The 21,873-nt window shown below is 44.0% G+C and overlaps 1 protein-coding gene across 3 annotated transcripts; it reads right to left on the bottom strand.

The window, feature by feature from the left end:
* Positions 1–182: 182 nt before the first annotated feature.
* LOC108926065 (cdc42 effector protein 1-like) lies at positions 183–10,114 on the bottom strand. 3 transcript variants are annotated; one of them, XM_018738521.2, is made up of 4 exons: positions 10,021–10,114; positions 5,480–6,057; positions 3,754–4,679; positions 183–2,112 (listed from the first exon to the last, which is right to left on the bottom strand). In XM_018738521.2, the coding sequence occupies exons 3-4, from the start codon at positions 4,211–4,213 to the stop codon at positions 1,463–1,465; spliced, it is 1,110 nt and encodes a 369-aa protein (XP_018594037.1). In that variant the 5' UTR covers positions 4,214–4,679; positions 5,480–6,057; positions 10,021–10,114; the 3' UTR covers positions 183–1,462. The 3 variants fall into 3 exon arrangements, with proteins under 3 accessions (XP_018594037.1, XP_018594038.1, XP_018594039.1); XM_018738522.2 differs by having other exon boundaries at positions 5,480–5,775; positions 10,021–10,039; XM_018738523.2 differs by lacking the exon at positions 5,480–6,057.
* Positions 10,115–21,873: the final 11,759 nt, after the last annotated feature.

Here is a 21,873-nt window from a genome sequence, read left to right as displayed (position 1 = left end):
TAAAGTATGAAGATTAAATTATTTCAAGATCATCTTTGTTTATTAAGGCTGTATTTATGCAACATTTTTTACTATTACTCAAAGACTGACTTGAATTATTTGTTTTGTCTTTGTACCTCAATTAAAGCTTGCAAAGGAAAAATCAGGGTGAACGGGTTTGTCAAGAGCCTTTTATTGTCACATATAATTATTAGAATCTTGTTATTCTCTGTAAGTGCACCAGTTACACTTGAGTTTGTTCTGTATACTTTTAGAGCATTCATATATGTAACTTTTATACCTTAATGAACTCGTTACTCAAAAGTGTATACAAGGAGTACATTCTTTCCATATTGAAAGCATTGCAATACGTATTTATGGTTAATTCCGTTACTTAAATGATACCCATTGCTGTAGGCTGAAGCTATGCTTGGTATAAATGTTACCATATACTGTATTTACATATGTACTTCATACTCATAGAGTAACAGTTAACTATAGAATCAGACCATTTTACTTGGGACTAATGCAATATATTTAAGGGATTTTAAGCAATGTAATATATGATATTCCGCATTTGTGCAACGAGATCCTTTAAAGGTAAAGCTGGTTACATCTTTTACTTCGTACATACAGACAACCTCTTACGGAAAAAAACTCAGCCTTCTGTTTTGCACTCAGTGTACTTCCCAGTGCGAGACCCTGGTGAATTCACACAAAAAGATTATTACTTACTAAATTCAGGCAGCATCCTGTTACAATCTGTACTGTGGGTTAGGATCATATGTATTAGGTTGCCAAGATCCTGCTCCTAAGAACAAATGATAAGGTACAAGGTAATATGTAGTGAAAATTTTGCAAACTAAAACACACAAAGTATTTACATTAATTAGACAAACACTTTTGAAAAAGCTTTCCGCATTATCTTCAGTTTGCAAGACTTGTGCAATTATAGCTTAGCGTGTATATGGGTAAAACAAGCATTCTGTATAAAACACTTTCAGCATTCATTAACCTGAGTAAAAATAGATCTCGCACAATCAGTCCTTTTTATAACAGGTCGAGCCACACTGAGTTTCTTTGCCATTTGACACAGCCAAGTAAAATTTCACTTCTTCTCTTTGTCCTCCACATTAGAGATGGTCCAGTGCTCTCTTTACCTTTGCCCTTAGCTCTGCCCTTGTTACCCTCTACGGACATCCTGAGCTTTTCCTCTGCAACCCTGCTAGTGTTGCCCTACTGATGAATCATCACCTCCAAATTGCTGAATGAGGAGTGATTATTTACTAAAATAGTCAATGTCCCGTTGAATCAAGGAACCCAAACTCCATAGGGGTGTTGATCCTATCAGTTGCAGTATCTATAACGCCGGAAGATACATAATGAATAACTGGGATGTACATAGACTTTTGAGATGTTTTCTTCTTATCACACAAACCTGAAGACATGTATGAGTGTGCTAAATACTGACGCATCCACTTTTTCAGACTTTGATCTCATCTTCTTCTTCAGGGTAGGCATAAGGTGCTCTCTTCTGGGTTCTGGTGCTTGGGTCAAGGCTTGGACTGCAGTGTGGGAGGTTCCTGTCATCAGTCTGCACTTGCCTCTTCATGAGGCCACTTCCACCGTAGTGACGTGCCAGCACGTCCGCGGCCCTTTGAAACCTCTCTGCCTCCATGCCCGGCTCCACTCTTGTTATGGATCCCGTTACAAGATCTGGCTTTGTGTTAGAATGATACTCTCCTCTGTCCTCCACCCAAGCCTGGATCCCTGGGCTCTGCCTGCCATTGAGGTCCTTTTGCAAAGGTGGTTCTGCTGTTAAATCCGTGACGGAGTGGGTTGCAGGGCGGTCGATGGCCAGGTCAACCGAGGTATCTTGCTCTTCCTTCATCCAACTGAGATTGGCCATCTGACCACAGCTGGGGCTGTCAATCAGGGCAAACACCTCACTCATGAGGGAGGGCCCCAGGTCCAGGGTGAACGAGGTCATGGAGTCAGAGCGCCCAAGTGAGAAGCCAACATCATCTGGGAGGGACTCGTGACGAAGGTCAGGGGAGTACATTCCAGAAGTATCTTGCATCTGCCGGTCGGTGCGGGCCGTGCGAGGCAGTGTCAGGAAGCCAGACTGCACACCTGTGGACACACGGGAGGCCAGTATAAAAGAAGGTGTGCTGAACATTTTTAGACCAGTTTGAGTGCAGTAAAATGCTGTAAAAATGTCCTGTCACCATTCCCTTAAAGGCATGTGTTAGAGTTTCCTTCATAAATATGAGACAACACAAAAAGTAGCATTAAATCTAAGGAAGCATGAGACTGATTCATTGCATACATGTATGGGGAAGTATCACACCTTCAAACAGACTGCACTGCATTTTGCTGAACTTGCCCCTAGGTGTCTGTATAAGCAAATGAAACGGGTCCCGGGTGATTGCCAGTGAAATGCACAAGCACCACCTCCATACATTCCTTAGTGCCATGACTAACTTGTTTGCCAGCTTGGGGGAAGGAAAAGGTAGAAGGGGATAGATTTTATCCTTGGATGAGTTTTGGGGTGAGCAGCAGGAAGAGAAAATGGAGGAAAGACAAGCTCGGAGACACAGAGGGAGCGGTAGAAAAGAATGAGTGTGAGAAATATCTTGAAGGATGGTGACACGAATGAGAAGCATGAGTATATACCATGGGTCTCTCTGGAAACCCTGTGCTGTTGTTCTCCACTCATGCTCTTCTTTTTGGGTCAGTTCCTTCTGCACTGGGTAAATATCTGAGGATTGGGGGAATTCCAGGGATTGCAGCGTTTACCCCCCCACCACCATCACCCCCACCCCATCCCACACTGGTGGTGAGTGAGGTGAGCAATGGGTGGTCCAGCGAGGCTCTTTCACAGTGCTTGCAGGCATAGTAAAAGCAAGGGAAAAAGAGGAAAGTCCCACTGTCCTTTGGCAGTTTTTGTGTATCTCTATGTACAGCTGTTGTCTAGGTTATGCCCCTTGACTTACCATCATCCTGAAAATATTCAGGCAATCTACTGGGCAAACCCTGCGTTTGTGTGTGCCAAATTATACAGTATGTGCTCATTGTAGGCTTTGGTTAAATTTCCTTTTTTATCTCCTCTGTAGGAGTGCGCTGGGCGAAACAGCATTTTTCAAGCTCAGACTAAACATTTACCGCATGTTTGCAGAGCTATTGTGAGGAGAACTGATGGTATATGAATATGAAATTGCCAGAGCAGTGGTGGTGTCTTCAGTACTTGTGGACATAAGTGTCAGAGTAAATATTAAATAAATTCCAGGGGTGATTAAGTGGGCTTTCAAACAAGTGACTTCATCTTGCAGTGTAAAGATAACTTTTATATACTTAATGATATTAAATTAAAATTAAATGGTGAAGACAGTAGTGTTCCCAAGTCTTACTAATTATTACGAATGAGAAAATTACAATCATTTGCTTTTACACAGTTGAGATTATATACCATGTGGCCAATCAAAAAGATGCCTATCATATTGCACAAATGTGAACTTCGGCCTACACACGGTTGCTTGTGTCTTACTGTCTCTTCCAGTTATTGGCATAATTTTCCTATACACTGCATACATCATCTTCCTGCCACTGCTGTGCCTTTGCATGAAGTTTCCTATTGCGCAATGTCTTGTTGTCCCTTGTAATTTATAATGAAACTAATCATTCAGGGATGGCTGTTTTAATGTCTTCTTTACCTGTGATGACTTAAGAAAATCATCATGGATTTTTAGACCTAAATGTAGGGTAAAGTCTTACCGTACGAGTATGCGATGTCCCCAGGCGAGCTGGGTGAGCTAGGAAACAGCACCTTCTGCAGGCAGCCGTTGGAAGCATCCAGGTTCAGCTGTGGCAATGAGATGGCATTTTTGATGATGGGGGAAACGGGGGGTGGTGGTGGGGAGAGGTCCCTGGAGCCCCCCCTGGGTCGGGCAGGGGTCTTGCGCACATGTCGCAAGGTGCGAGAGAAGAAACTGGTAGTCCCGGACCCCCTGTCCCCGGGTGAGTCCAGGTCCCCCTCACCCCCGCCTGCTCCCCCATGGTTGCTAAGGAATGAGGTATCGCCAAAGACGTCCCCACCACGGCCCACGTGCATGGTGTGGCGGAAGTCGCCCAGCGGGGGGCTGATCATATCGACGGACAGGTCGCTCTTAAAGCGACGTTTGCCCTGGGAACTTGACACCAAGCCCTTTAACCCGGGTAGCTTACCCAGACTCATGATGCTGACCAAATGGGCACTTTTATGGGAATTCAGATAATATTCAGTTAATGCTAATTTAAATGCCAAGTAAAGACAGTTTTATGGGGTAAAATTCCTTAATTTCAGCAAAGTTAAAATAAAAAAAATCCCCTTCCTTCCAGGAAAGTGGGGGTGAAAAAAATGTTCCGATAATTATGAATGGTATCGTCGAGAGTGCCATTCACGAGCAGAGTCTGTTCACAGACGGCTTGTCCCAGTTCAAGTCCATGTCACTCATTGTTCGCAGAATCCAGAACACTTCAGTGGAACATCTCCCGTTACACATCCTGGGGTCTGGAAGCTGAAGGCTCAGTGGTTGGAGGTATGAAGTCCACTGTTTTTCAGGTTTCTGTTTATACATAAATTTTATGTTCAGAAATAATTCCAGTTTCAGCTGAATATATGACCGGGGTCACAAATTGAAGCCATTCATCATTAGTTTTCACTGTAAAATAGAGGGAAAAGAAAAAAGGTTTTGTAATTTAATGTCTTTCCACACAGAATGAGCATGAAATATTTTAATTGACTTTTTCTTTGCAGTTAATTGCAAGCTGTTGTCATATTACTACAATGTTAGCCAATAATAATCATATAACATAATAATGAAAAATATCTTGGAACAAAAAAACTGTTAAAACAGTTACACACCAAATTAGGCATGTGAAAAATGAGCTGAAGTGATTTAACTTTGGAGGTGGATTTTTTCTTCTTTCAAGACACGCCTTTTCCCAAGCATCTTCGTCCTCAAAACTAAAGAACTGCTAATTGGATTTTATTGGCTTGTAAATGCCTTTTTCGCATGTGTTTGGACTATGTCCAGTACTTCGCCATCCTTCTGACCATGTCCTGTTTCTGAGAAGCAAGAAGAACCTCAGACACGCAGGACAAGCAAATAGCGCAAGGTTCTTGGGGACTTCAAGTAATCATCAGCCACAGAGCAGAGGAAATAACTAATTCTAGGAGGTTCCTTCCAATGGAATGAGATATGTGTTTGTTCCCTGACTCAGTTTTAAAAGGCGCTGATTTTAGCTAATACTGAACTTTACTACAAGACTGGTCCCGAATCCACATACACACATATGCACAAAAGTTACATCTTGTTTTGGAAATGGATTTACTTCTTTCATTCCAGACACAGTATACCACACTGTGCCTTCTACAGTACTTCTAAAATGTAGTAAAAGAGGACATTGCATAGGTTAATATGAGGGATAATGAGAAAAAAATTCCAGCAGTTCTCCTAACCTGAAAGGGAATTGGATGGAAGACAGAGATGGAATTTCTGTGATCCCTTTCTGTACGTGGAATCCGTGGTCAGGTGACAAGCCAGGTACAATCCTTAGCTGCTGCAACCTTTCCTTCAGTCACTGATGACATGCAGGTCCTGTCTGTGGCCTCCCCAACCCTCCAGATCAGGCCCAGAGGAGTCCATGGTCCTGCTCCGCCCTAGTATTCCCTTACTCCTCTTCTTCAACGGATGACCTTCCGCATCCCGGCGTTGTGCTTCAGCTCATGCAGTCACCCTTACCGTCCGTTTTTTCCTTCCAAGAAGCAGACAGAAGTCTGATACAACGCTAAAGCTCTTAAATGCCGACAAACCGAGCGCAATAATCTCCACAGCTCTCTGTCTGCCTCTCAAAAGAAGGGCCAGTGCTGGGACTGGCTCTGTCCCGGATTAATCCGTAATCCCTCGTGTCCACTCCCTGACCGCCTCCTCTCGCTCTCTCTCCTTCAATCCACTTAGTGTTCTATTATCCAGGCTTCAGCAGCATTTCCGTCTCCATTCAAGCTACGAACATGTCCTGCTCTTCAACAAAAGGCCCCTGTGGGTGGGAAAGAGGATGGTCGTGAGAGATGGACAGACAGCTCGGGGGGTCCCAGAGTTGACTGCTTCGGGGAATGCACGTCGAATCACGGAGAATTTGCTGCATGCTGCTTCGCCTGCCTGCCCTCATTAAAGGATTATCAGTCCTGGGCTCTGCCTCATCGGAAGCTGTGGTTCAAAAGTAAACATGATAAAACCAGCCAAAGGTCCATTGGAGCAGATGCTCTGTTTCACCGCTTTACAGTTACAAAGTGATATTTAGCCTGAACTTCCGAAACCTCAGCTCAGCTTGACAAATGTTATCGCGAAAAATTAATTGGTTCTTGAAAAACTAAATCCCGATAATGTCTTTTTTTTCCCCCTCAAAAAAGTAGATTTTCCCAGGTCCCCAGCATGACCCCAAATTTAATTAGGGTTTTAAGCAGGACCAGATGAACGTTCTGAAATCTAACAGAAATTAGTGTCAGCAAACAGTCGACATGATCGATGGTGGCCTGGTGACAGTAACCCGCATGACCTGGTTGTCTATGGTCCCGTTGCCGCAGTCTGGCCTTACGAGACGAAATCAATGGAGGGACTCGGGTCACTCTGACCCCCTGCTGATTAGCAGCTATTGCATTAAGAATCGGTCAAGCCTTGGCACAGGTGCTGTGAATGGTAGCGGCAGTGCAGCCAAGAAAAGGGAAGCTTTTGCCACCCTCTTGAAGCCTTTTCGGATTAAGATTGTTAGGTACGCACTTTACATAAACCTGTCTCTTAACCGCGTTAACTGCAAGCTTCCTGTTCCTTTTTGTCCTGAGCTGTGGTTTCTTTACATCAGCCGTCTCCTGATCTTTAATTTTGCCTTCACTTTTATCTTTTGCCCTCCACGAAAGGTGCAGATGACTGATGATCAACACACCTTTCAGCCAACACAGGTGTCCCGGTAAGTGAAGAGCTGGCAGCCGCTAACTTTCTGGAATGTTCACAACTGAGTTTCTCACATAGCTGGGCATAGACGCCCTCACGGATAGGGACGCATCTTCACACTTTTGCAAAGTGCGGCAATCTCCACACACACACACACATTCATAGAATACATATGTGTTGCCGTGCGGTTGCTGGAATAAACATGGGAATGGATCACCCGCAGTCCTATCGATGGGCTCTAAACTCAATAGAACCACAATACTTTGCCCTTCTAATGGGAACAAGGAGCGACCAGAGAGGGCAAAAGAAAAGGAAGCGATCAAATAAGGCATGTAAACTTCTGATTAAAAACACACTTTGTTTCTGCATTTCTTTTCTCCATGTCTGGGTATTTTTGTCAAAACGCCAGTGTGTGGGGCTGAAATTTTGCAGAAACAGCTGCTGTCGAGGCACTGCAAATTACAGAAGAGAGCCCAGTTCGGTCACAGCGGGTCTGTCCCTCCGCCCCGCATCAAAGTTGTTTTAGACCAGAGTCAGACTGCAGGGAGACACCATGCACTGGAAACAAGGTCCAGAACTGTGAACGCAATACAACAATAGGATGTTGTCTGCCATGGTAACATGTCCACAGCAACATGTGTGCGTGCGTGTGTGTGTGTATCTCTTGCCTCATCCTCAGTGCATCCTACTTTTTAACTGGTCGGTTCGCTCATTGGTTCAGTTCTGTTTTGCTTCCCACAGCCCCTTCCCGTCTCTGCAGCTTGCCACTTGTCCTGTCAAGTCCAATAACCCTAAACAAAACAAGAGATAAGAAAATCTTTCTTTTTTTGCTTTTCCACACGTCTCAGTCCGGTAACTTTTCCCCCGGCTTTCAGGACAAACAGCAGAGCTCACAGCCAAAGGAACATTTTCTCTTTCTAAATCTGCACTGTAAATGTTTTCAGTGATGCCCCCAGTCCAACATCCTCCTATTCATAGCTGAACTCTATATTTTTGCATGTCATCACTCTAGTCTTATCTTTTCCTTATCTTGTTGTCCTCCTTTTCCGTTGCCTTCCAGTTTCTCATGCCCCATGTAACTTTTTGCCTTTATACAGCTAGGTGAAAATTCAAGGGTACACACACATCATCTGAAACCGCTTGTTCCATGCGGGGTCGCGGGGAGCCGGAGCCTAACCCCGCAACACAGGGCGTAAGGCCGGAGGGGGAGGGGACACACCCAGGCCAGGGCGCCCGTCCATCGCAAGGCACTCCAAGCGGGAATCAAGCCCCAGACCCACCGGAGAGCAGGACCCGGTCCAACCCACTGCGCCACCACAACCCCCCCATTCGAAGGTAGTTCTATGTTAATCCGAAAAACTTTCACAGACATGTGCCGCATAAGCAAAAACACCACTTTATATATTTCTTGGAAAACCTAGGAGTAAGAAACAATAAAACACATCTTAATTGTCAAAATGACTATGATTCACTCTTTGGCAAAGTCCCTTTTGCTGGCACTGCTGGTAGTTTGTCAGGATGTTACAGCACTGAGTCAAAATGGTATTCAATAGAAAGGCAAGAAAGCTGATGCCAGTGTGCACATAGAGTTACTAAACAGATGTGAGGAAAATGTCTCAGGAAACGGTGATTCCCAAACCTTCTTCTTGAGCGAAAACAATGATCAACTACTTAAAACTAGACATTGTAAACAAGAGCTCAGTTCAAACCGCATTTTTCTTTTTTGCTACATCACTATATCAACTTATAATCTCTACGTCTCTCTTTCTTACACTCTTATTTTCTCTCTAGTCTTAAACTATACATGTTTACGGTGACTTATTACTTTACAGCCATGTCTTTTAATCTCTATATGAGCAAATGACCTATAGTTTGAAAAAACAACTTTAGATTTTTAATTACTGAATATCTGGGAGGGTTTCCGAAGTATAGACAGTACATAACAAAAATTTTTCAATTCAAGTGCCATGTGGTCAAAGAATTGAGTGCAGTGTTGTAACAACTTGTCATCTACTGGTGGAGCAGAAGATAACAGTGACGGCGCTGAGACAAACTATACGGGAGCTTTCTTGAATATTGGGGAGGATCCATTCCCACCAGTCCCCATTACTCCAATGCATGAGCGTAATATGGCCAAAAGGAAGGGGAGCCTGCTTTAAAAGTATGGAATGAAGAGTAGTACTGTTCCTGTTTAAATCAGACATTTCTGAACGGCATTGTCCGCCTCGGTCTTCAGATGAACCTTTAATCAAAACCCTCAAACACTTGACCGAAGAGAGAACCTGCAGACGGCAAATACAGCACAAAGCAAGACAGGTAAGTTTATTCTACAGATGTGGACCTTATGCCTGGATGTTCCCTCGGACCTGAGCTGTGCGCACCACTGTAAATGGTCACATGATTACAGCAAAGAGCACAAACCCTACAGCAGTCAGCCTAACCTTAACTCCAACCCTAAACTTAAATTAAGGCTAACCCTAACCCTAACTCCAACCCAAAACTTAAATTAAGGCTAACTCTAACCCTAACTCCAAGCCTAAATTTAAGGCTAACCCTAACCCTAATCCTAACCCTAATTCTAACTCTAACCCTAAACTTAACCCGAAGAACACTGATATAGGGTGTTCTGAGTCCAGTACGTCGGTGCGCGCTCTCGACTCGTGCGCGTTCCAAAGGAAATTCCAGCACTACTCCGAAAATGCATTCATTTTCTCTCATTAATGGAGCATAAATCACTTCCACTCTCACGAACTACTCGAAATACAACCAAACGAACCAACCAACGTCCTGCGTAGTGTTTTCTTTATTTTATTTATTTCGTACTTAACAGAATTACCATTTGTCAACATAAATCACTTTTTTTATCCCACATAAGCGACCTGTACCGGTTAGCAGTAAAATTGCGCTTCCAACGCCATGTGTTGTAAAAAAATACTGTTGTCCATAATTATTATAATAATCTATTAAGTAATTCTTAATATTCTGCGAAAGAAAATATTATAATCAAACTAAGTCTATACACACAGCTTTTTCAAAGACAATGTATGCTTACCTTGCGCACAATTTTTTTTAAGAAAATTCTTGCAGTAAAAATAGTTGGGGATCACAACACCACACTATCCGATAAACTCCTGGCTGGTCAGAAAAGTCCGCTATTCGTTAGAGGAGTCAGAATTCAGGGGGCGGAATGAGAGGAAAGGGGCGGGCTTACTGCGCTTGACGGACAGAGCTGGGATCCAATCAGAAAACAGCGCTCTCCCCTCCCTAAGAAAAAAGTACCAATAGCAATGACGATTAAAAAAAAACTATTAGGTTGTGGGCGATAAAGCGGTCGTCATTTGGTCCGAACGCGCTACTTTTATTTGTTTTAAAAAATATCCTTGTTAACCCTTATAGTTTTATTCTTGTTAATTCATTTCACTCTGAATTTGATTATGGAAACTGAGCTCATGTACAGTCCATGTGTGTAAACCCCCAGGTACCCGAGTGCTGAACAACCTTCACTGAAGAGAAGCACAGAATTGCAAAATACTCTCTTAGTTACGTGTGAAACTTTGGGAAGGCCAGACACAGTCTTTAAAATGCCGGCAAACTGACCTCCCTTTTTTCAAGAAGGAAAGTGGGGGTGGGCACGCCAGCAAAATTTTGCCTTAGAATTAATGCAGAAATACTCACAGTATTTATGTGCCAGTAAATAGCTACCATACCAGAGCAGTTTGCAAAACCCCGAGACCCATCATACACCCACACATTTCGCCCCCATGTTGTTTGATTTTTGCGTTGTGTAACAGTCTGACTGAGTGTCCCAAGCATCCACACACACAGAGAAAAACACAGAGTGGGGATTCACATTTGACTTTCGAAAGACATAATGTGTGTTGCTGCGTTTAAAGCGCAGACACTGGGAACCTTTGTGCGTGGACTTGAGCGTGGGACAGTAGCGCGGCGTTTTTTTTCTGCTGCAGTTCCATGCAAGCAGACGGACGCACACCGGGCCGCAGGCTGTGCCGAAGCCATAGCGGTGTCTGGGCTGGGCTCTGAGCTCCATCGGTTTGCGCGCTGAGAATTTGCTCCTGTCAGCGAGTCACGTAATCCTGCAGCTCTTTGCCCGTCGCCGCAAAGTGGCATTCTGCTCCCAAAAAAATTCAAAGTACAGAGGGCTGCTTCAGCTTTGACTGTGTGATTTTTCTTTTTTTTTTTACCACAAAATTTAGTACAGCTGTTGTGGGGGGGGGGGGGCAAGGTCCCCCCCTCATTCCCATCATGCCACAGATAGGTTCTGCTTGGGAGAGAAAAGGGATTGTGGGGCGCGGTGGACAGGTAGAGTCTCGGTAAAGAAAACTGACTGTCCTTGACGGAAACACCCCACAAACTATCAAGACAAACCTAGACAATGTAGTTTTCATCTCTCTTCTTCTGTTCCCCCAACCCCCCCACCTACTCCACACTTCTTCATTCTCTCTTTAAATCTATTTTTTCTCTCCTTCCTCATAGTCTCCCCCCCATAGCTGTCTGCTTTGCTTAGCACCACAAGGAAAACAGCTTCTGCCTCATGTGCTCCATCTACTTGGTGTGGGAAGCTGGCGACTTCTGGATGACTCTCGGAAACTGCATCCCCAGTCAGTTTCTCTCTTTTTCCTTCTGTCTCTCTCCCTGTCTTACTCTTTCAGTCTAAGAAAACACGGGGACTGCAATCCCACCATTGTCATAAGGCGCTATGAAGACCGGCAGATTTTTAGAGCCGAGACGCTTGACCCCCTGACCCAACCCCAGCGCTTCTCTCCACACCCCTTTTGCGCCCCTCTCTGTGCGCTGGGTTCACACTCGTTGCCCTTTCATGGGAAATTGATTCCTACACTCTGGGGCACATCATTGACTCCCAGATGACTAGAAAAGCCGCCCCCTCCGTTCAGTTAAATGTTCTGCCTAATTTCTTTTGCTTTTTTCTTTCCCTCACACCAGCTTCTTTGAGTTTTATTCAGAAGTATGCATGCATGAAACCAAACACTCACACAGAGTCCTCAGGCTCCGGGGGCAATTCTCAGATAAATTCAAGGGAAGGGTGCTGTATCTTCATAAGTACTGTAAAAACAAATTCTGAAATGAAAATGCAAACACATTACGACTAACTGGAAACTTTCTGCTGTCTCCTTATTCATAGAGAATTCCTCTGTCATTTGCTGTCCTGACAGACAGCTCGCTTAATAGTTCGCTTTGCAAATCAGCTGTTTTTCGTTGTCAGTCAATCACTCACCGCCTGCCAGCACTACAAAGAATCCATGTGTGCAATTGTTGTGATCATCCAGGACAATAAAACTTTTGCTTTAAAAAGCAGAATGTGTCTCAATAGACAGAAGTGATAACAATAGACTTCTCTGGCACAATAGAGTACAATGAAGAAGGTGGTCCATCCCATTTAAGACCTAGAAGATCTAGCCACTGACATCAGGGTTCTAATTACCCAAAGATGAACAAAGTCTGCATGCCATGTTATGTGTTAAGATTTAATGGCTTCACTAAAATTTGTTAGGGCATGCACAACAAAATTAAATGTGCAAAGATATTTCCAAGGTGTTTTCGTGCTTTCCTCATTTTCAGCATAATTAAATGGTTTGATCTTGTGTTGAACTGCTTCTGTGTGGCACATCTGGACAGGGCAAAGCTTGGTAGGTTTGAGATCCTTCAGACACATCAGTAGGTTAGTGCACACAATGAGTGTTTGCTCCCTTTTTGACCCTTGACTCTAGAACTCAGTTGCTTTGGTGGAGTTGTCTATCTATAAGCTGGTGGTGTGCACAGAAGCCGCTCTCTGGCATGCTTTGTCCCAGTCCTCACATGAGGATGCTTGTGTGTGTGTGTGTGTGTGTCTGTGTGCGGGTGTGCGCGCGCCACTGTTCCACAAGACAGCCCTGCGGAAAAACAGAGTTATACGTAGATAAATATCACAGCCTTGTTCCTTTGGGGTGGTGAGGGATTAATTAGAGGCATCAGAACTGAAGATACCCTTTGGCTGGGGTCTGTGAGGTGTAGGTAAGTGTGAAATGGGATTTTCTTCTTCTCTATGTGTTTTTCTTTCTGCCACTTCTGTTCTCACACAAAGGTTTATGGGCAGGATTCAGGTTTAGAGTTGTTGTGCATTATTTTATATATACACACAGGTGTGCACTCACACACATGCTGTATATATATATATATATATATATATACTGTCTTCAGTTCTGATGCCTCTAGATATATATATATATATCTACTGGACCATGTTATGCAAATTCATATGAGTAGACTAACAGTGGTTGTGGCCTTACACCTCAGCTGCTCGGTGTAGTGTCAGTCTCTCTAGCGTGTGAGTGATATGCATGTCTGTGGAAACTATAAGCGACGTGTACATTTTTGTGAATGTCAGTTTGTCTGTCTGTGCACTGACTTTTCACTGAGTCAAGTAGTGGCGGGTGACAAATTAGTTATTTAGGTGTAGCAACCACATTGGACAAAGGGACATCTGGAGGGATTTTGAATGTGTGCTTTTCATTTGATCATGCATGATTGTTTAATGGGATCAGAGCAGCACTGTAATTTTCCCCCTGTTAGTCATTAAGCTATGGGAAATAGTGCTGTAACAGCTGGAAAACAGCCTTGGCCTGCAGAGTGATGTGTGTGAAGTGTTTTGTGTCTGTATGTACGTGCATATACATATGTCAGTGTGTGTGTGGGGTCATGCCTGTGTGTACTTGTGTGTCTGTGGATGTGTGTGATGCAAAAATTCTGGAGGCAGCGCTGAAGAAAAATGTGGGCAATCGGTTAGTGGGTGGTGGTGTGTGTGGTGAGAGAGCATAAAGCATCGCTTCACTGTCCAAGGAAGGCCGGGAAACTTCTGCCATCCAATATTTGAACAATATAATTTGTCGAGAGGATGGTGCAGAAAGAGACCTCAAGGCAATAGACGCCAGTTGCAGGAAAACAACAATGCAGAGAAATGAAAGATGGAGACAGAGATAGAAGTGAGCAAAACAAAAGATAAGGGTGAAAAACAATAGAGGAGGGGGCCTGAAGGAGAAGGAGAGGAAAGGGTGAAGGAGAGAGGTAGGGCTTGTAAGGGAAAGGGAGGATAAAGAAGGAGGGAAAGGGGGCTAGTAAAACAGGATGAGAGATTCCCAGACAGAAAGAAGGATTTCTCTCCAGGAAATGACTTTCACACAGTTTACCAAGTCTGCCAAGAAATGTTAACCCTTCTCGAGGCACCTTATTTTTGTAGGTTTGGCACTTGAATTCCATTGAGTTGGGCCAGTCAAGATTGAACTGAAAACTGAACTGAACTGAACTGAAACTATGAACATTTGTTTTTTTTAGGCTCAAAAAGTTGAAAATGTGCATCTCGTTATTTTTTCCCGTATAATTTTCCTGTAAAGGATAAGATCCAGCGTCGCTGGTTCACACTGTGCGAGCAGCTTTGATTATTCCTGAACTTAGCTACAATACATAGTCCTGGAAGTCGTTTTATGCCTTCCGTTTTAAATGGAAAGCTACTCAATCTTACTGATGAAAATACTTCTTTATTTCAGCTTAAAATACTTGCTGTTAAAATGCGTACAGTAGAAGCCTTGTGATTTTTTTACCAGAATTGAGGGAATGACTAGTACAGCTGTACCTCTTCAGCAATCAGAACCGATTTCATAGCTTTTGAGTGGGAGCTGGAAAAAGTCTTTTGGAACACTTTCTGGTCAGTTCCCTTCTGGCTTCGCCGAAAATCCTGACAGCCTTCGGTTTTAAAAAGTCTGTTTGCTGACTTTCCTCCTTTTTCGGTAGTATTTGACTCTGAGTGTCTGTTATAAATTATTCATGCTCTTTAGGAATAAATAGAATTGCATTTTCCCTTTCCCAAGATAATTGCTTTGGATGTCTGTGCTATAGCGAATCAGAGTTTAACGCATGTTCAGTTTAACGGTAATTCACCCCAATAAGGAACTGACCCACACTTTAGTACATTTGTGCTAAACCTCTTTTCTTGACATCAGTGTTGCACAGTTTGCTTTCCTCCCTCATAGTAAAAGTCCAACTGCATGGATGTTGACCTCAGCAGCATGTAATGCATGGAGACATCAATGGACACTCATTTGCCCTCACCCATGTTTCCACCCACATGGTGTCTGCAGGGGTGTGCAAACAGTTAACCTCTGCCTCCCCCCTTTCATTTTTTCTCCCCCTAAAAGCAAATATTTATGTAATGAAGGAGAGAGGGAGCAGGCAGGGAGGCTCATGGTCCGGCCGCCGTGTTTGAAGTACATTGGGAGCTGGAATGGAGCGAGTGGGTTCCGGGGTTATGAAACGCAGATGTTGCTTGCATTGGGCTGGGGGAGGAACAACACCCAGGTTAGGGTCTTGGTGGCTTTATTTTTTCCCATATCTGCAATACAGAAGTGTGCGGCAGCCTCTGCTGTTCTTCAGTCAAGCCCCACCAAATGTTCATTGCAATGGGTGTGGTACATTTTTGTATAACGTGGTCAGATCCTAACAGTAGGGTTCAACTGCATGGCGGCATAGCCGTGAAATGGTGGGCACTGCCAACATGCTAAATTTCAACTGGCAGACCAGTCAAGTTCCAGTGATATACTTTCTTTTGGATTCATTTCCGTTGTGTTGGGAAGACTGCGTCTTTCGAGCTCGGTGGAAAAATAAAGGCATTTAACAATGTAACGATTCTTGAAACTCAAAATCAAAACTGGGTATTATTGGAAAGTGAGGTAGTTATATTTGTGGTCAAAGTTAGAGGCCTCAGCTGCAAAGACAAAGAGCCACCAAGCCTGTATTGTGGAAATGTTAACAATAAAGGTCTCCTCCATCTGGAACGCTCAAGGTGTCATTTGCACAGACCCCAGAGTAAATCTTTCAGACTGAAGCCAGACCATTTCAAGGTCCCATTCAAGAAGCTCATCTGTAATTGTTGGGGGTGTATGGTGCTGGAGGAGAAGAAAGTATTCATGGGAAGGGCCAGTGCATTTGTCATTTGTTTGAACTGCACCCCTGTTTCCTTGAATTCTGACCCGTCAGGAAGCTTGGCTCAGCCCACAGACAATGGTCTATTGTATAGCTGGGCATGGAATTGCGTGAGGCTGGAGCAGGAAGCCTCTGGCTGCCACACGTCAACACACAGATACTGCACCTCTGTAATTTACCTCCCAATTTTACGAGCCGGCCTAAATATAGCCCCCTTGTCCCAGGGGTCAGATGTTTCTCGCAGTATGCCTTGAGCAATGAGCTCTCTCACTCTTTCATCCTTTTCTAAAATCCCCGTCTGTATTCCTCGTTCTTCTCTGCACTCCGGGATCCTACTTGGAAAAACTCTGGGCTTTTTGACACTCGCTGAAACAATGTGTGGTGACATCGCCGCAGATGTGTCCTATTATCGTTGAAATAGCTTCAGAAAAGCAGGCGCACACGGAGACACACATGCGTACGAGGCATTGAGCAAAGACAAACAAAGGGGTTGTAGACGCACCAGATCCGGAGCAGAGAGGGACACTTTGTGGATACAGCCAAACATCAGGTAAAAACCGCCACGCAGCAGAACCTTGGTTACCATCTCTGGTGCCCTTGCAAGTAATGATCCTGACCTCTTACCGCTGGTGTCACTCCCATCTGCCCGATGTGGCTACTACAAACCTTTCAGCAGCTATTTGAAGCAGATGCGTACATGCAGATCATAAGAAGATGTGCCAGTTTTTTTCCTTGTAGGTGTGGAAGAGTTGGAGTGCGGGAAAAGCGTATTTTATGGCGAGAAAGCAAAAAAATGTTTTCAGAAAAATATTCACAGGTACTCACACTTGTACCGAACACAACTGCATGAAACCTTCTAAAAAACAAGTTTTCTGCTGAAGAAGAGAACGCGTTCTGTTCCAACACACATCTGAACACAAAAAGCAGTTGTAAAAATACAAATACACCCAAGACTACTTGTGTATTCTGGTTGTGGCTGTTTTCTTGCTTTAACTGAAGTTTAATGAGGAAACTCTGAGGCCCTGTGAAAATGAAGAATGAGGATGTGTGTATGTTTATGGAGCTGTAATAACAAATTTTAACCATTGATCTTGACCCCAGTCCTTTTGTATCTGCTTGGTGCCTGCATTCTCTCAGCTTAACACACCCGCAGTAATTCCTTTTTCTATGATAGTCTTCTCTCTCTTGCTTTCTACTCCCCTTTCCATTCCCTCTTGCCAAGAAACACTCTCAAATACCCTTCAATTACTACCAAAAAGACAATGCCCTGTTTCTAACAATTATAAGAGCTTTGCTGTGTGTCTGATGTATGTGACTCTTCAGCGATGCATTCCCATCATTTGGGGCTTATTGTAGCCATATTTATTAGCGCCACGTGCGTTCAATAAATTTTAGATCATATGTAGCATATCCAATGTTCCCGACATGAAAATAGATGGAGAATGATTTATGAGTTCTTTTCATGATGTCTTTATGGTCAATTATTCCTGGACAGAATGAGAATTGAGCACAATTACCGCAAAAAGGATGGCAGAAAAAAATGTGTATTTCATGCAAGGTTCGGGGTCACTTTTTGATCTGTTTTGATTTGTCTTGTCTCGAGTGAGATCCTGGTGAGTCGTAGCAATGAGGAATGAAATCGAGAATTCTTAAAACAGCAACATGTCAACAAGTTGCTATATAATAGCAACAAGTGAGGTTTTTGAGTTTGAAATACAGTAGTAAGTTTAATGAATAGAGGCTTCAATGTTGCATATGGGGAAACGCAGTGACGTAGAGAGTTTGGCTGAGGTCTGCTCTCTGGCCGGTCTGGGGTTTGAGTCCCACATGGGGTGTCTTGCGATGGACTGGTGTCCCGTCCTGGGTGTGTCCCCTCTAGCCTTGTACCCTATGTTACCGGGTTGGGCTCCAGTTCACCTTGGGACAAGTGGTTTCAGTCAATGTGTGTGTGTGTTGAGTATGTATATGAACATGTGTTTGTGTGCATGTGCGCCCATTCAGCATCGTTCCATCTGAATAGCTGTGTCCCTTCTGTAGTTTCAGATTTTTGCTGGAACTACACTGCCACCTGAGAGAAATGAAGGAAGCTGGAAAGCAATATATTGCATCCAGCAGCCATAGAATCCCAGGTACTTTTGTACACAGTACATGTTCCCTGTTTGGTACGTGTCCTTCCATCTGTTCATACATTATCTGAGGGAGACCAGATTCTTATAGAAAAACATAACCAATAGCACGTACAGCACTCCACATGGGATCTGTAAAGTTTTAATGGTTTGGGAAAAAGGACATGGTCATGAAGATGTCTAACAATGATCTAGAGCTATGGGAATGTAGGGATGGTAAAAGAAACACGTTTTGTTTGCCTGTATTATCTCTGTGCGGAACACTCGCTCTGTATCTCCCACCCACTTACATATAAACACATGCAGGCTTGTCACAGATCCAGCATGGTATGCCTTCAATCACATAAGAGCTCAGACCACTGCACTTATACAAACAATAATAAACACAGTCAGACTTAAACTTGCAAACAAGTGTATAGATTTACTGGTGTATACTTAGAAAATACACTAAGTGGTGCTTCCAGTTCTGCAATTTGGGGCATAGTAGAGCAAACAGAGAAGAGGACAGGCATGAAAACATAATCATTTCTCGCATTCTCTTTGGAGTCTCCTTTGAGTGCAGTGCATCGGAGTAAAACAGCATCTGTATTATTTGTCTCCAAGTTCTAGTAGAGTACAATCTTGTCAATGGCTATTTGACTCATGCTCTCAATTCCAACCAATGTCAACAACCGCTTGTCCCGATGAGCCGGAGCCTATCCTGGAACAGAGGGTGCAAAGCTAAGGAGGGAGGAGAAACACCCTGCACAGAACAATCCATCACAAGGCACCCCAAGCAGGACTCAAACCCCAGCCCCACCAAACATTAACAGTTATCCATTTAGCTGACACTTTTCTCAACAGCAACTTACAGTGTTAAGGTTACAATTATTTATCCATTTGTACAGCTGCATGATTTTACTGGGGTAATTTAGGACAAATGCTTTGCTAACAGCCAGAGGAGGGGATTGAACCCAAAACCTTTGGACCCTAAGGCAGTAGCAGTAACCACTACACTACCAGCTGCCTTACCTGTTAGGCACCAGCCAAACCCACTGTGCCACACACCCCTGTTCTCAAGTTTGCTGCAGAGTAATGAATTACAATGTGGGACACTACTTCTGATGTATCGTATGTTATACCTCTCCACACTACAGCTGGAATGTCCAGGGCTCTCCTGACAACTCCAGTCATGGTGAGTTAAAGAGCATGTTCAACACACTGTATTATACTGGCAATTAAAAGCAGGTCCCATTCAATATGCACCATCTTTCTTTTTTGCCTTTAACCAAAAATAAAAAGGCAGATTCTTTGCCTGAACAAAGGTTTGATTCTGCCGATGGCCCTGTGTTGGTGTGCCAGTGTTGGGGGGGTGAAGCTGCAGGCCATCTGGTCAAAGCCGGGTGTTGTTGCGAAGAACGGGACGGCACATTCTTGCTGGGCTGACGCAGCGGGACTGGGAGACTGGACCTCGGAATGGGCCTTTCAATGGCCCCTCTGTCCCCTTTGCATTTGAATGCAGGGAGAGCAGCATTTCCTCATCACTATCAAGCCTCATAACCAAAGACAGTGAGAAGGAAAGAGAGGGTGATTAAACCATGTCTCTTCTTGTTACTCGGGAATATTCTGTAAAACCAAGAGAACTGTAGAAACAAATCAGCGAAAGGTTGAACGCCACATAAATTTAGCACCAACTCTGGTGACTGAATTGCAGCATTTCAACAAGGAATCGTAATTTCGTCTCAGCAAGCTATTTGTTCCAGACTGCTGTGAAACAGGTGACCTCGACAAGTTGAGTATGATCTCTGCGGTTTGCCTTCATCCAGGGATGTTTATTAATCCAGAGCAATCCCTGGTGTTGAGTGGGCCAGCGCTTTCTGTCCAGTGTCCATAAAAGTAGATCATTCCTCAGCCTGGCTCCCCTTCAGTACTGACCTGAATAAATTCCCAGTCCCAGTCATCACACTAATGAAACATATTGGACTTGTACCATATTCATCTGTCTTACTCAGGAAATGCAGATTCAAAACAGAAGTTTTTATCTTAAGCGACAATAACTAGCTTGATTTTACAGTTATTTACTGGGGGGCGTGGTTTGGCGAGGTCCCGCTGTGTGGCGGGTCTGGGGTTCGAGCCCTGCTTGGGGTGCCTTGAGGCAGACGGGTATCCGGTCCTAGGTGTCCCCCCTCCCTCTTCGGCCTTGCACCCTGTGTTGCTGGGTTGGGCTCTGGCTTGCCCCGATCCTGCTTGGGGCAAGCAATTGTTGACGATGGATGGTTATTTACTCATTTATGGAGCTGGGTAATTTTACTGGAGCAATTTACGGTAAGTACCTTGCTCAAGGGTACTACAGCCAGAGATGAGATTCAAACTAAATTTATTTTTTAAAGGGTGGTATGGTGGCACAGTGCTGCTGTCTCACAGTGCTTGGATGGTCTGAGAAGATGTGGGCTCGATCCCTGCGCAGCTTCTGTGGAGTTTGCATGTTCTCCCTGTGTCTGTGTGGGTTTCCTCTCATAGTCCAAAGACCTGCTGTTCAGGTTCCACTGATGTATGGATGAGTGATCCAGTGGAAGTAGTGTATCTAGCAGAGTAAGTCACCTTGGTGAATAAAATGCGTGGGCTGATAACACTACATAGAGTTCATCGGAAGCTGCTTTGGAGAAAAGCATCTGCTAAATAAATGTAAATGCAGCAGTTCTGACTGTTATGCTCCCAGCTGTACAATGTAGGTAACCCTTGAGGTTATAAATCTGTATTCCTGATGTTTCTCTTTCCCAAGACACCGTGTGGTGTATCAGTTACAGCTAGAGTCTCGGGGGCCAAAGGTTGTAGGTTGAAGTCCCACATCCTGCTGTAATGCACTTGAGGGTGGTACTTGGTCTGTGCTCTCGTAAATGTTATTGAACTACGTAGACGGGTAAATGATTGAGTGTTGCTGTGGACAAAAGTGTTAATGTTAAGGTAAATGGATGCTTGTACTTACTGTTAATTTTTGACAGCATCAGCCAACTTTGAAAGTTCAGATTTAGTCATTTTTTTTAAAGTTACTCTTTCTTTGAGAAAAATTATTTACCTTTTGGCAGCTTTGTGTGGATTGCGTTGAGTCGATTTTATCGCAATTTAATTTAGTCAGGATTGTAAACTTTTGTGCGCAGGCTTTTGCGGCAGGATCCGGAAACTTGCCGGATGACTAAGGGACATGAGCTCATGAATAATCATTATTAAGAAGTCACTACAACACGCTGTATTGTAAACCACATCAGTGTTATGAGACATTATTTCACGCAGGGAAGCGAATGCATTTTTTCCTACTTTAATCTGACAAACTGAATCGGACAAGTCCATCGGACACTGACACACGAGTACTGCAGCAAGACAACACGAGTCAACAAATATTTCTGGTGCCGTGAATAACATCAGACTATCTGGAGATTATCCGGTTTCCTAAGGAGAAGTCGAGAAGCTAATTTTCTCAGATTTAAGAGCAGAGAGAACGAGGCCTTTTACTGCGGGCCGAACTTGGTTTAGTAACTTGTTTGTCATTCGTGTGGGGTTCTGTCTCCTCCTGGTGTGTGATCTTGGAGATTACACAGTTTTCCAGTCCAGCGTGGTGTCTGAGCAAGGGCTCCTGCACTACAATGCTAAAAGTGCTTCTCACGGCTAAACAACCTATAGCGGGATGCTGGACGTTGTCTAATGAGCGGCGTGTTGTGACCAAGGAGTACAGAGTAACACGCAAGGAGCAATAAGGGCAACTCTCGTTACAGCTCCTTAGCCCCTTTTTTCTCATATCCCTCACAAAACTT

This window comes from Scleropages formosus, chromosome 3, assembly GCF_900964775.1.
Source record: "Scleropages formosus chromosome 3, fSclFor1.1, whole genome shotgun sequence".
Classification (NCBI taxonomy): Eukaryota; Metazoa; Chordata; class Actinopteri; order Osteoglossiformes; family Osteoglossidae; genus Scleropages; species Scleropages formosus.
Note: the sequence above shows the minus strand (reverse complement) of the source record. Positions and strands in the feature narration are given on the sequence as shown.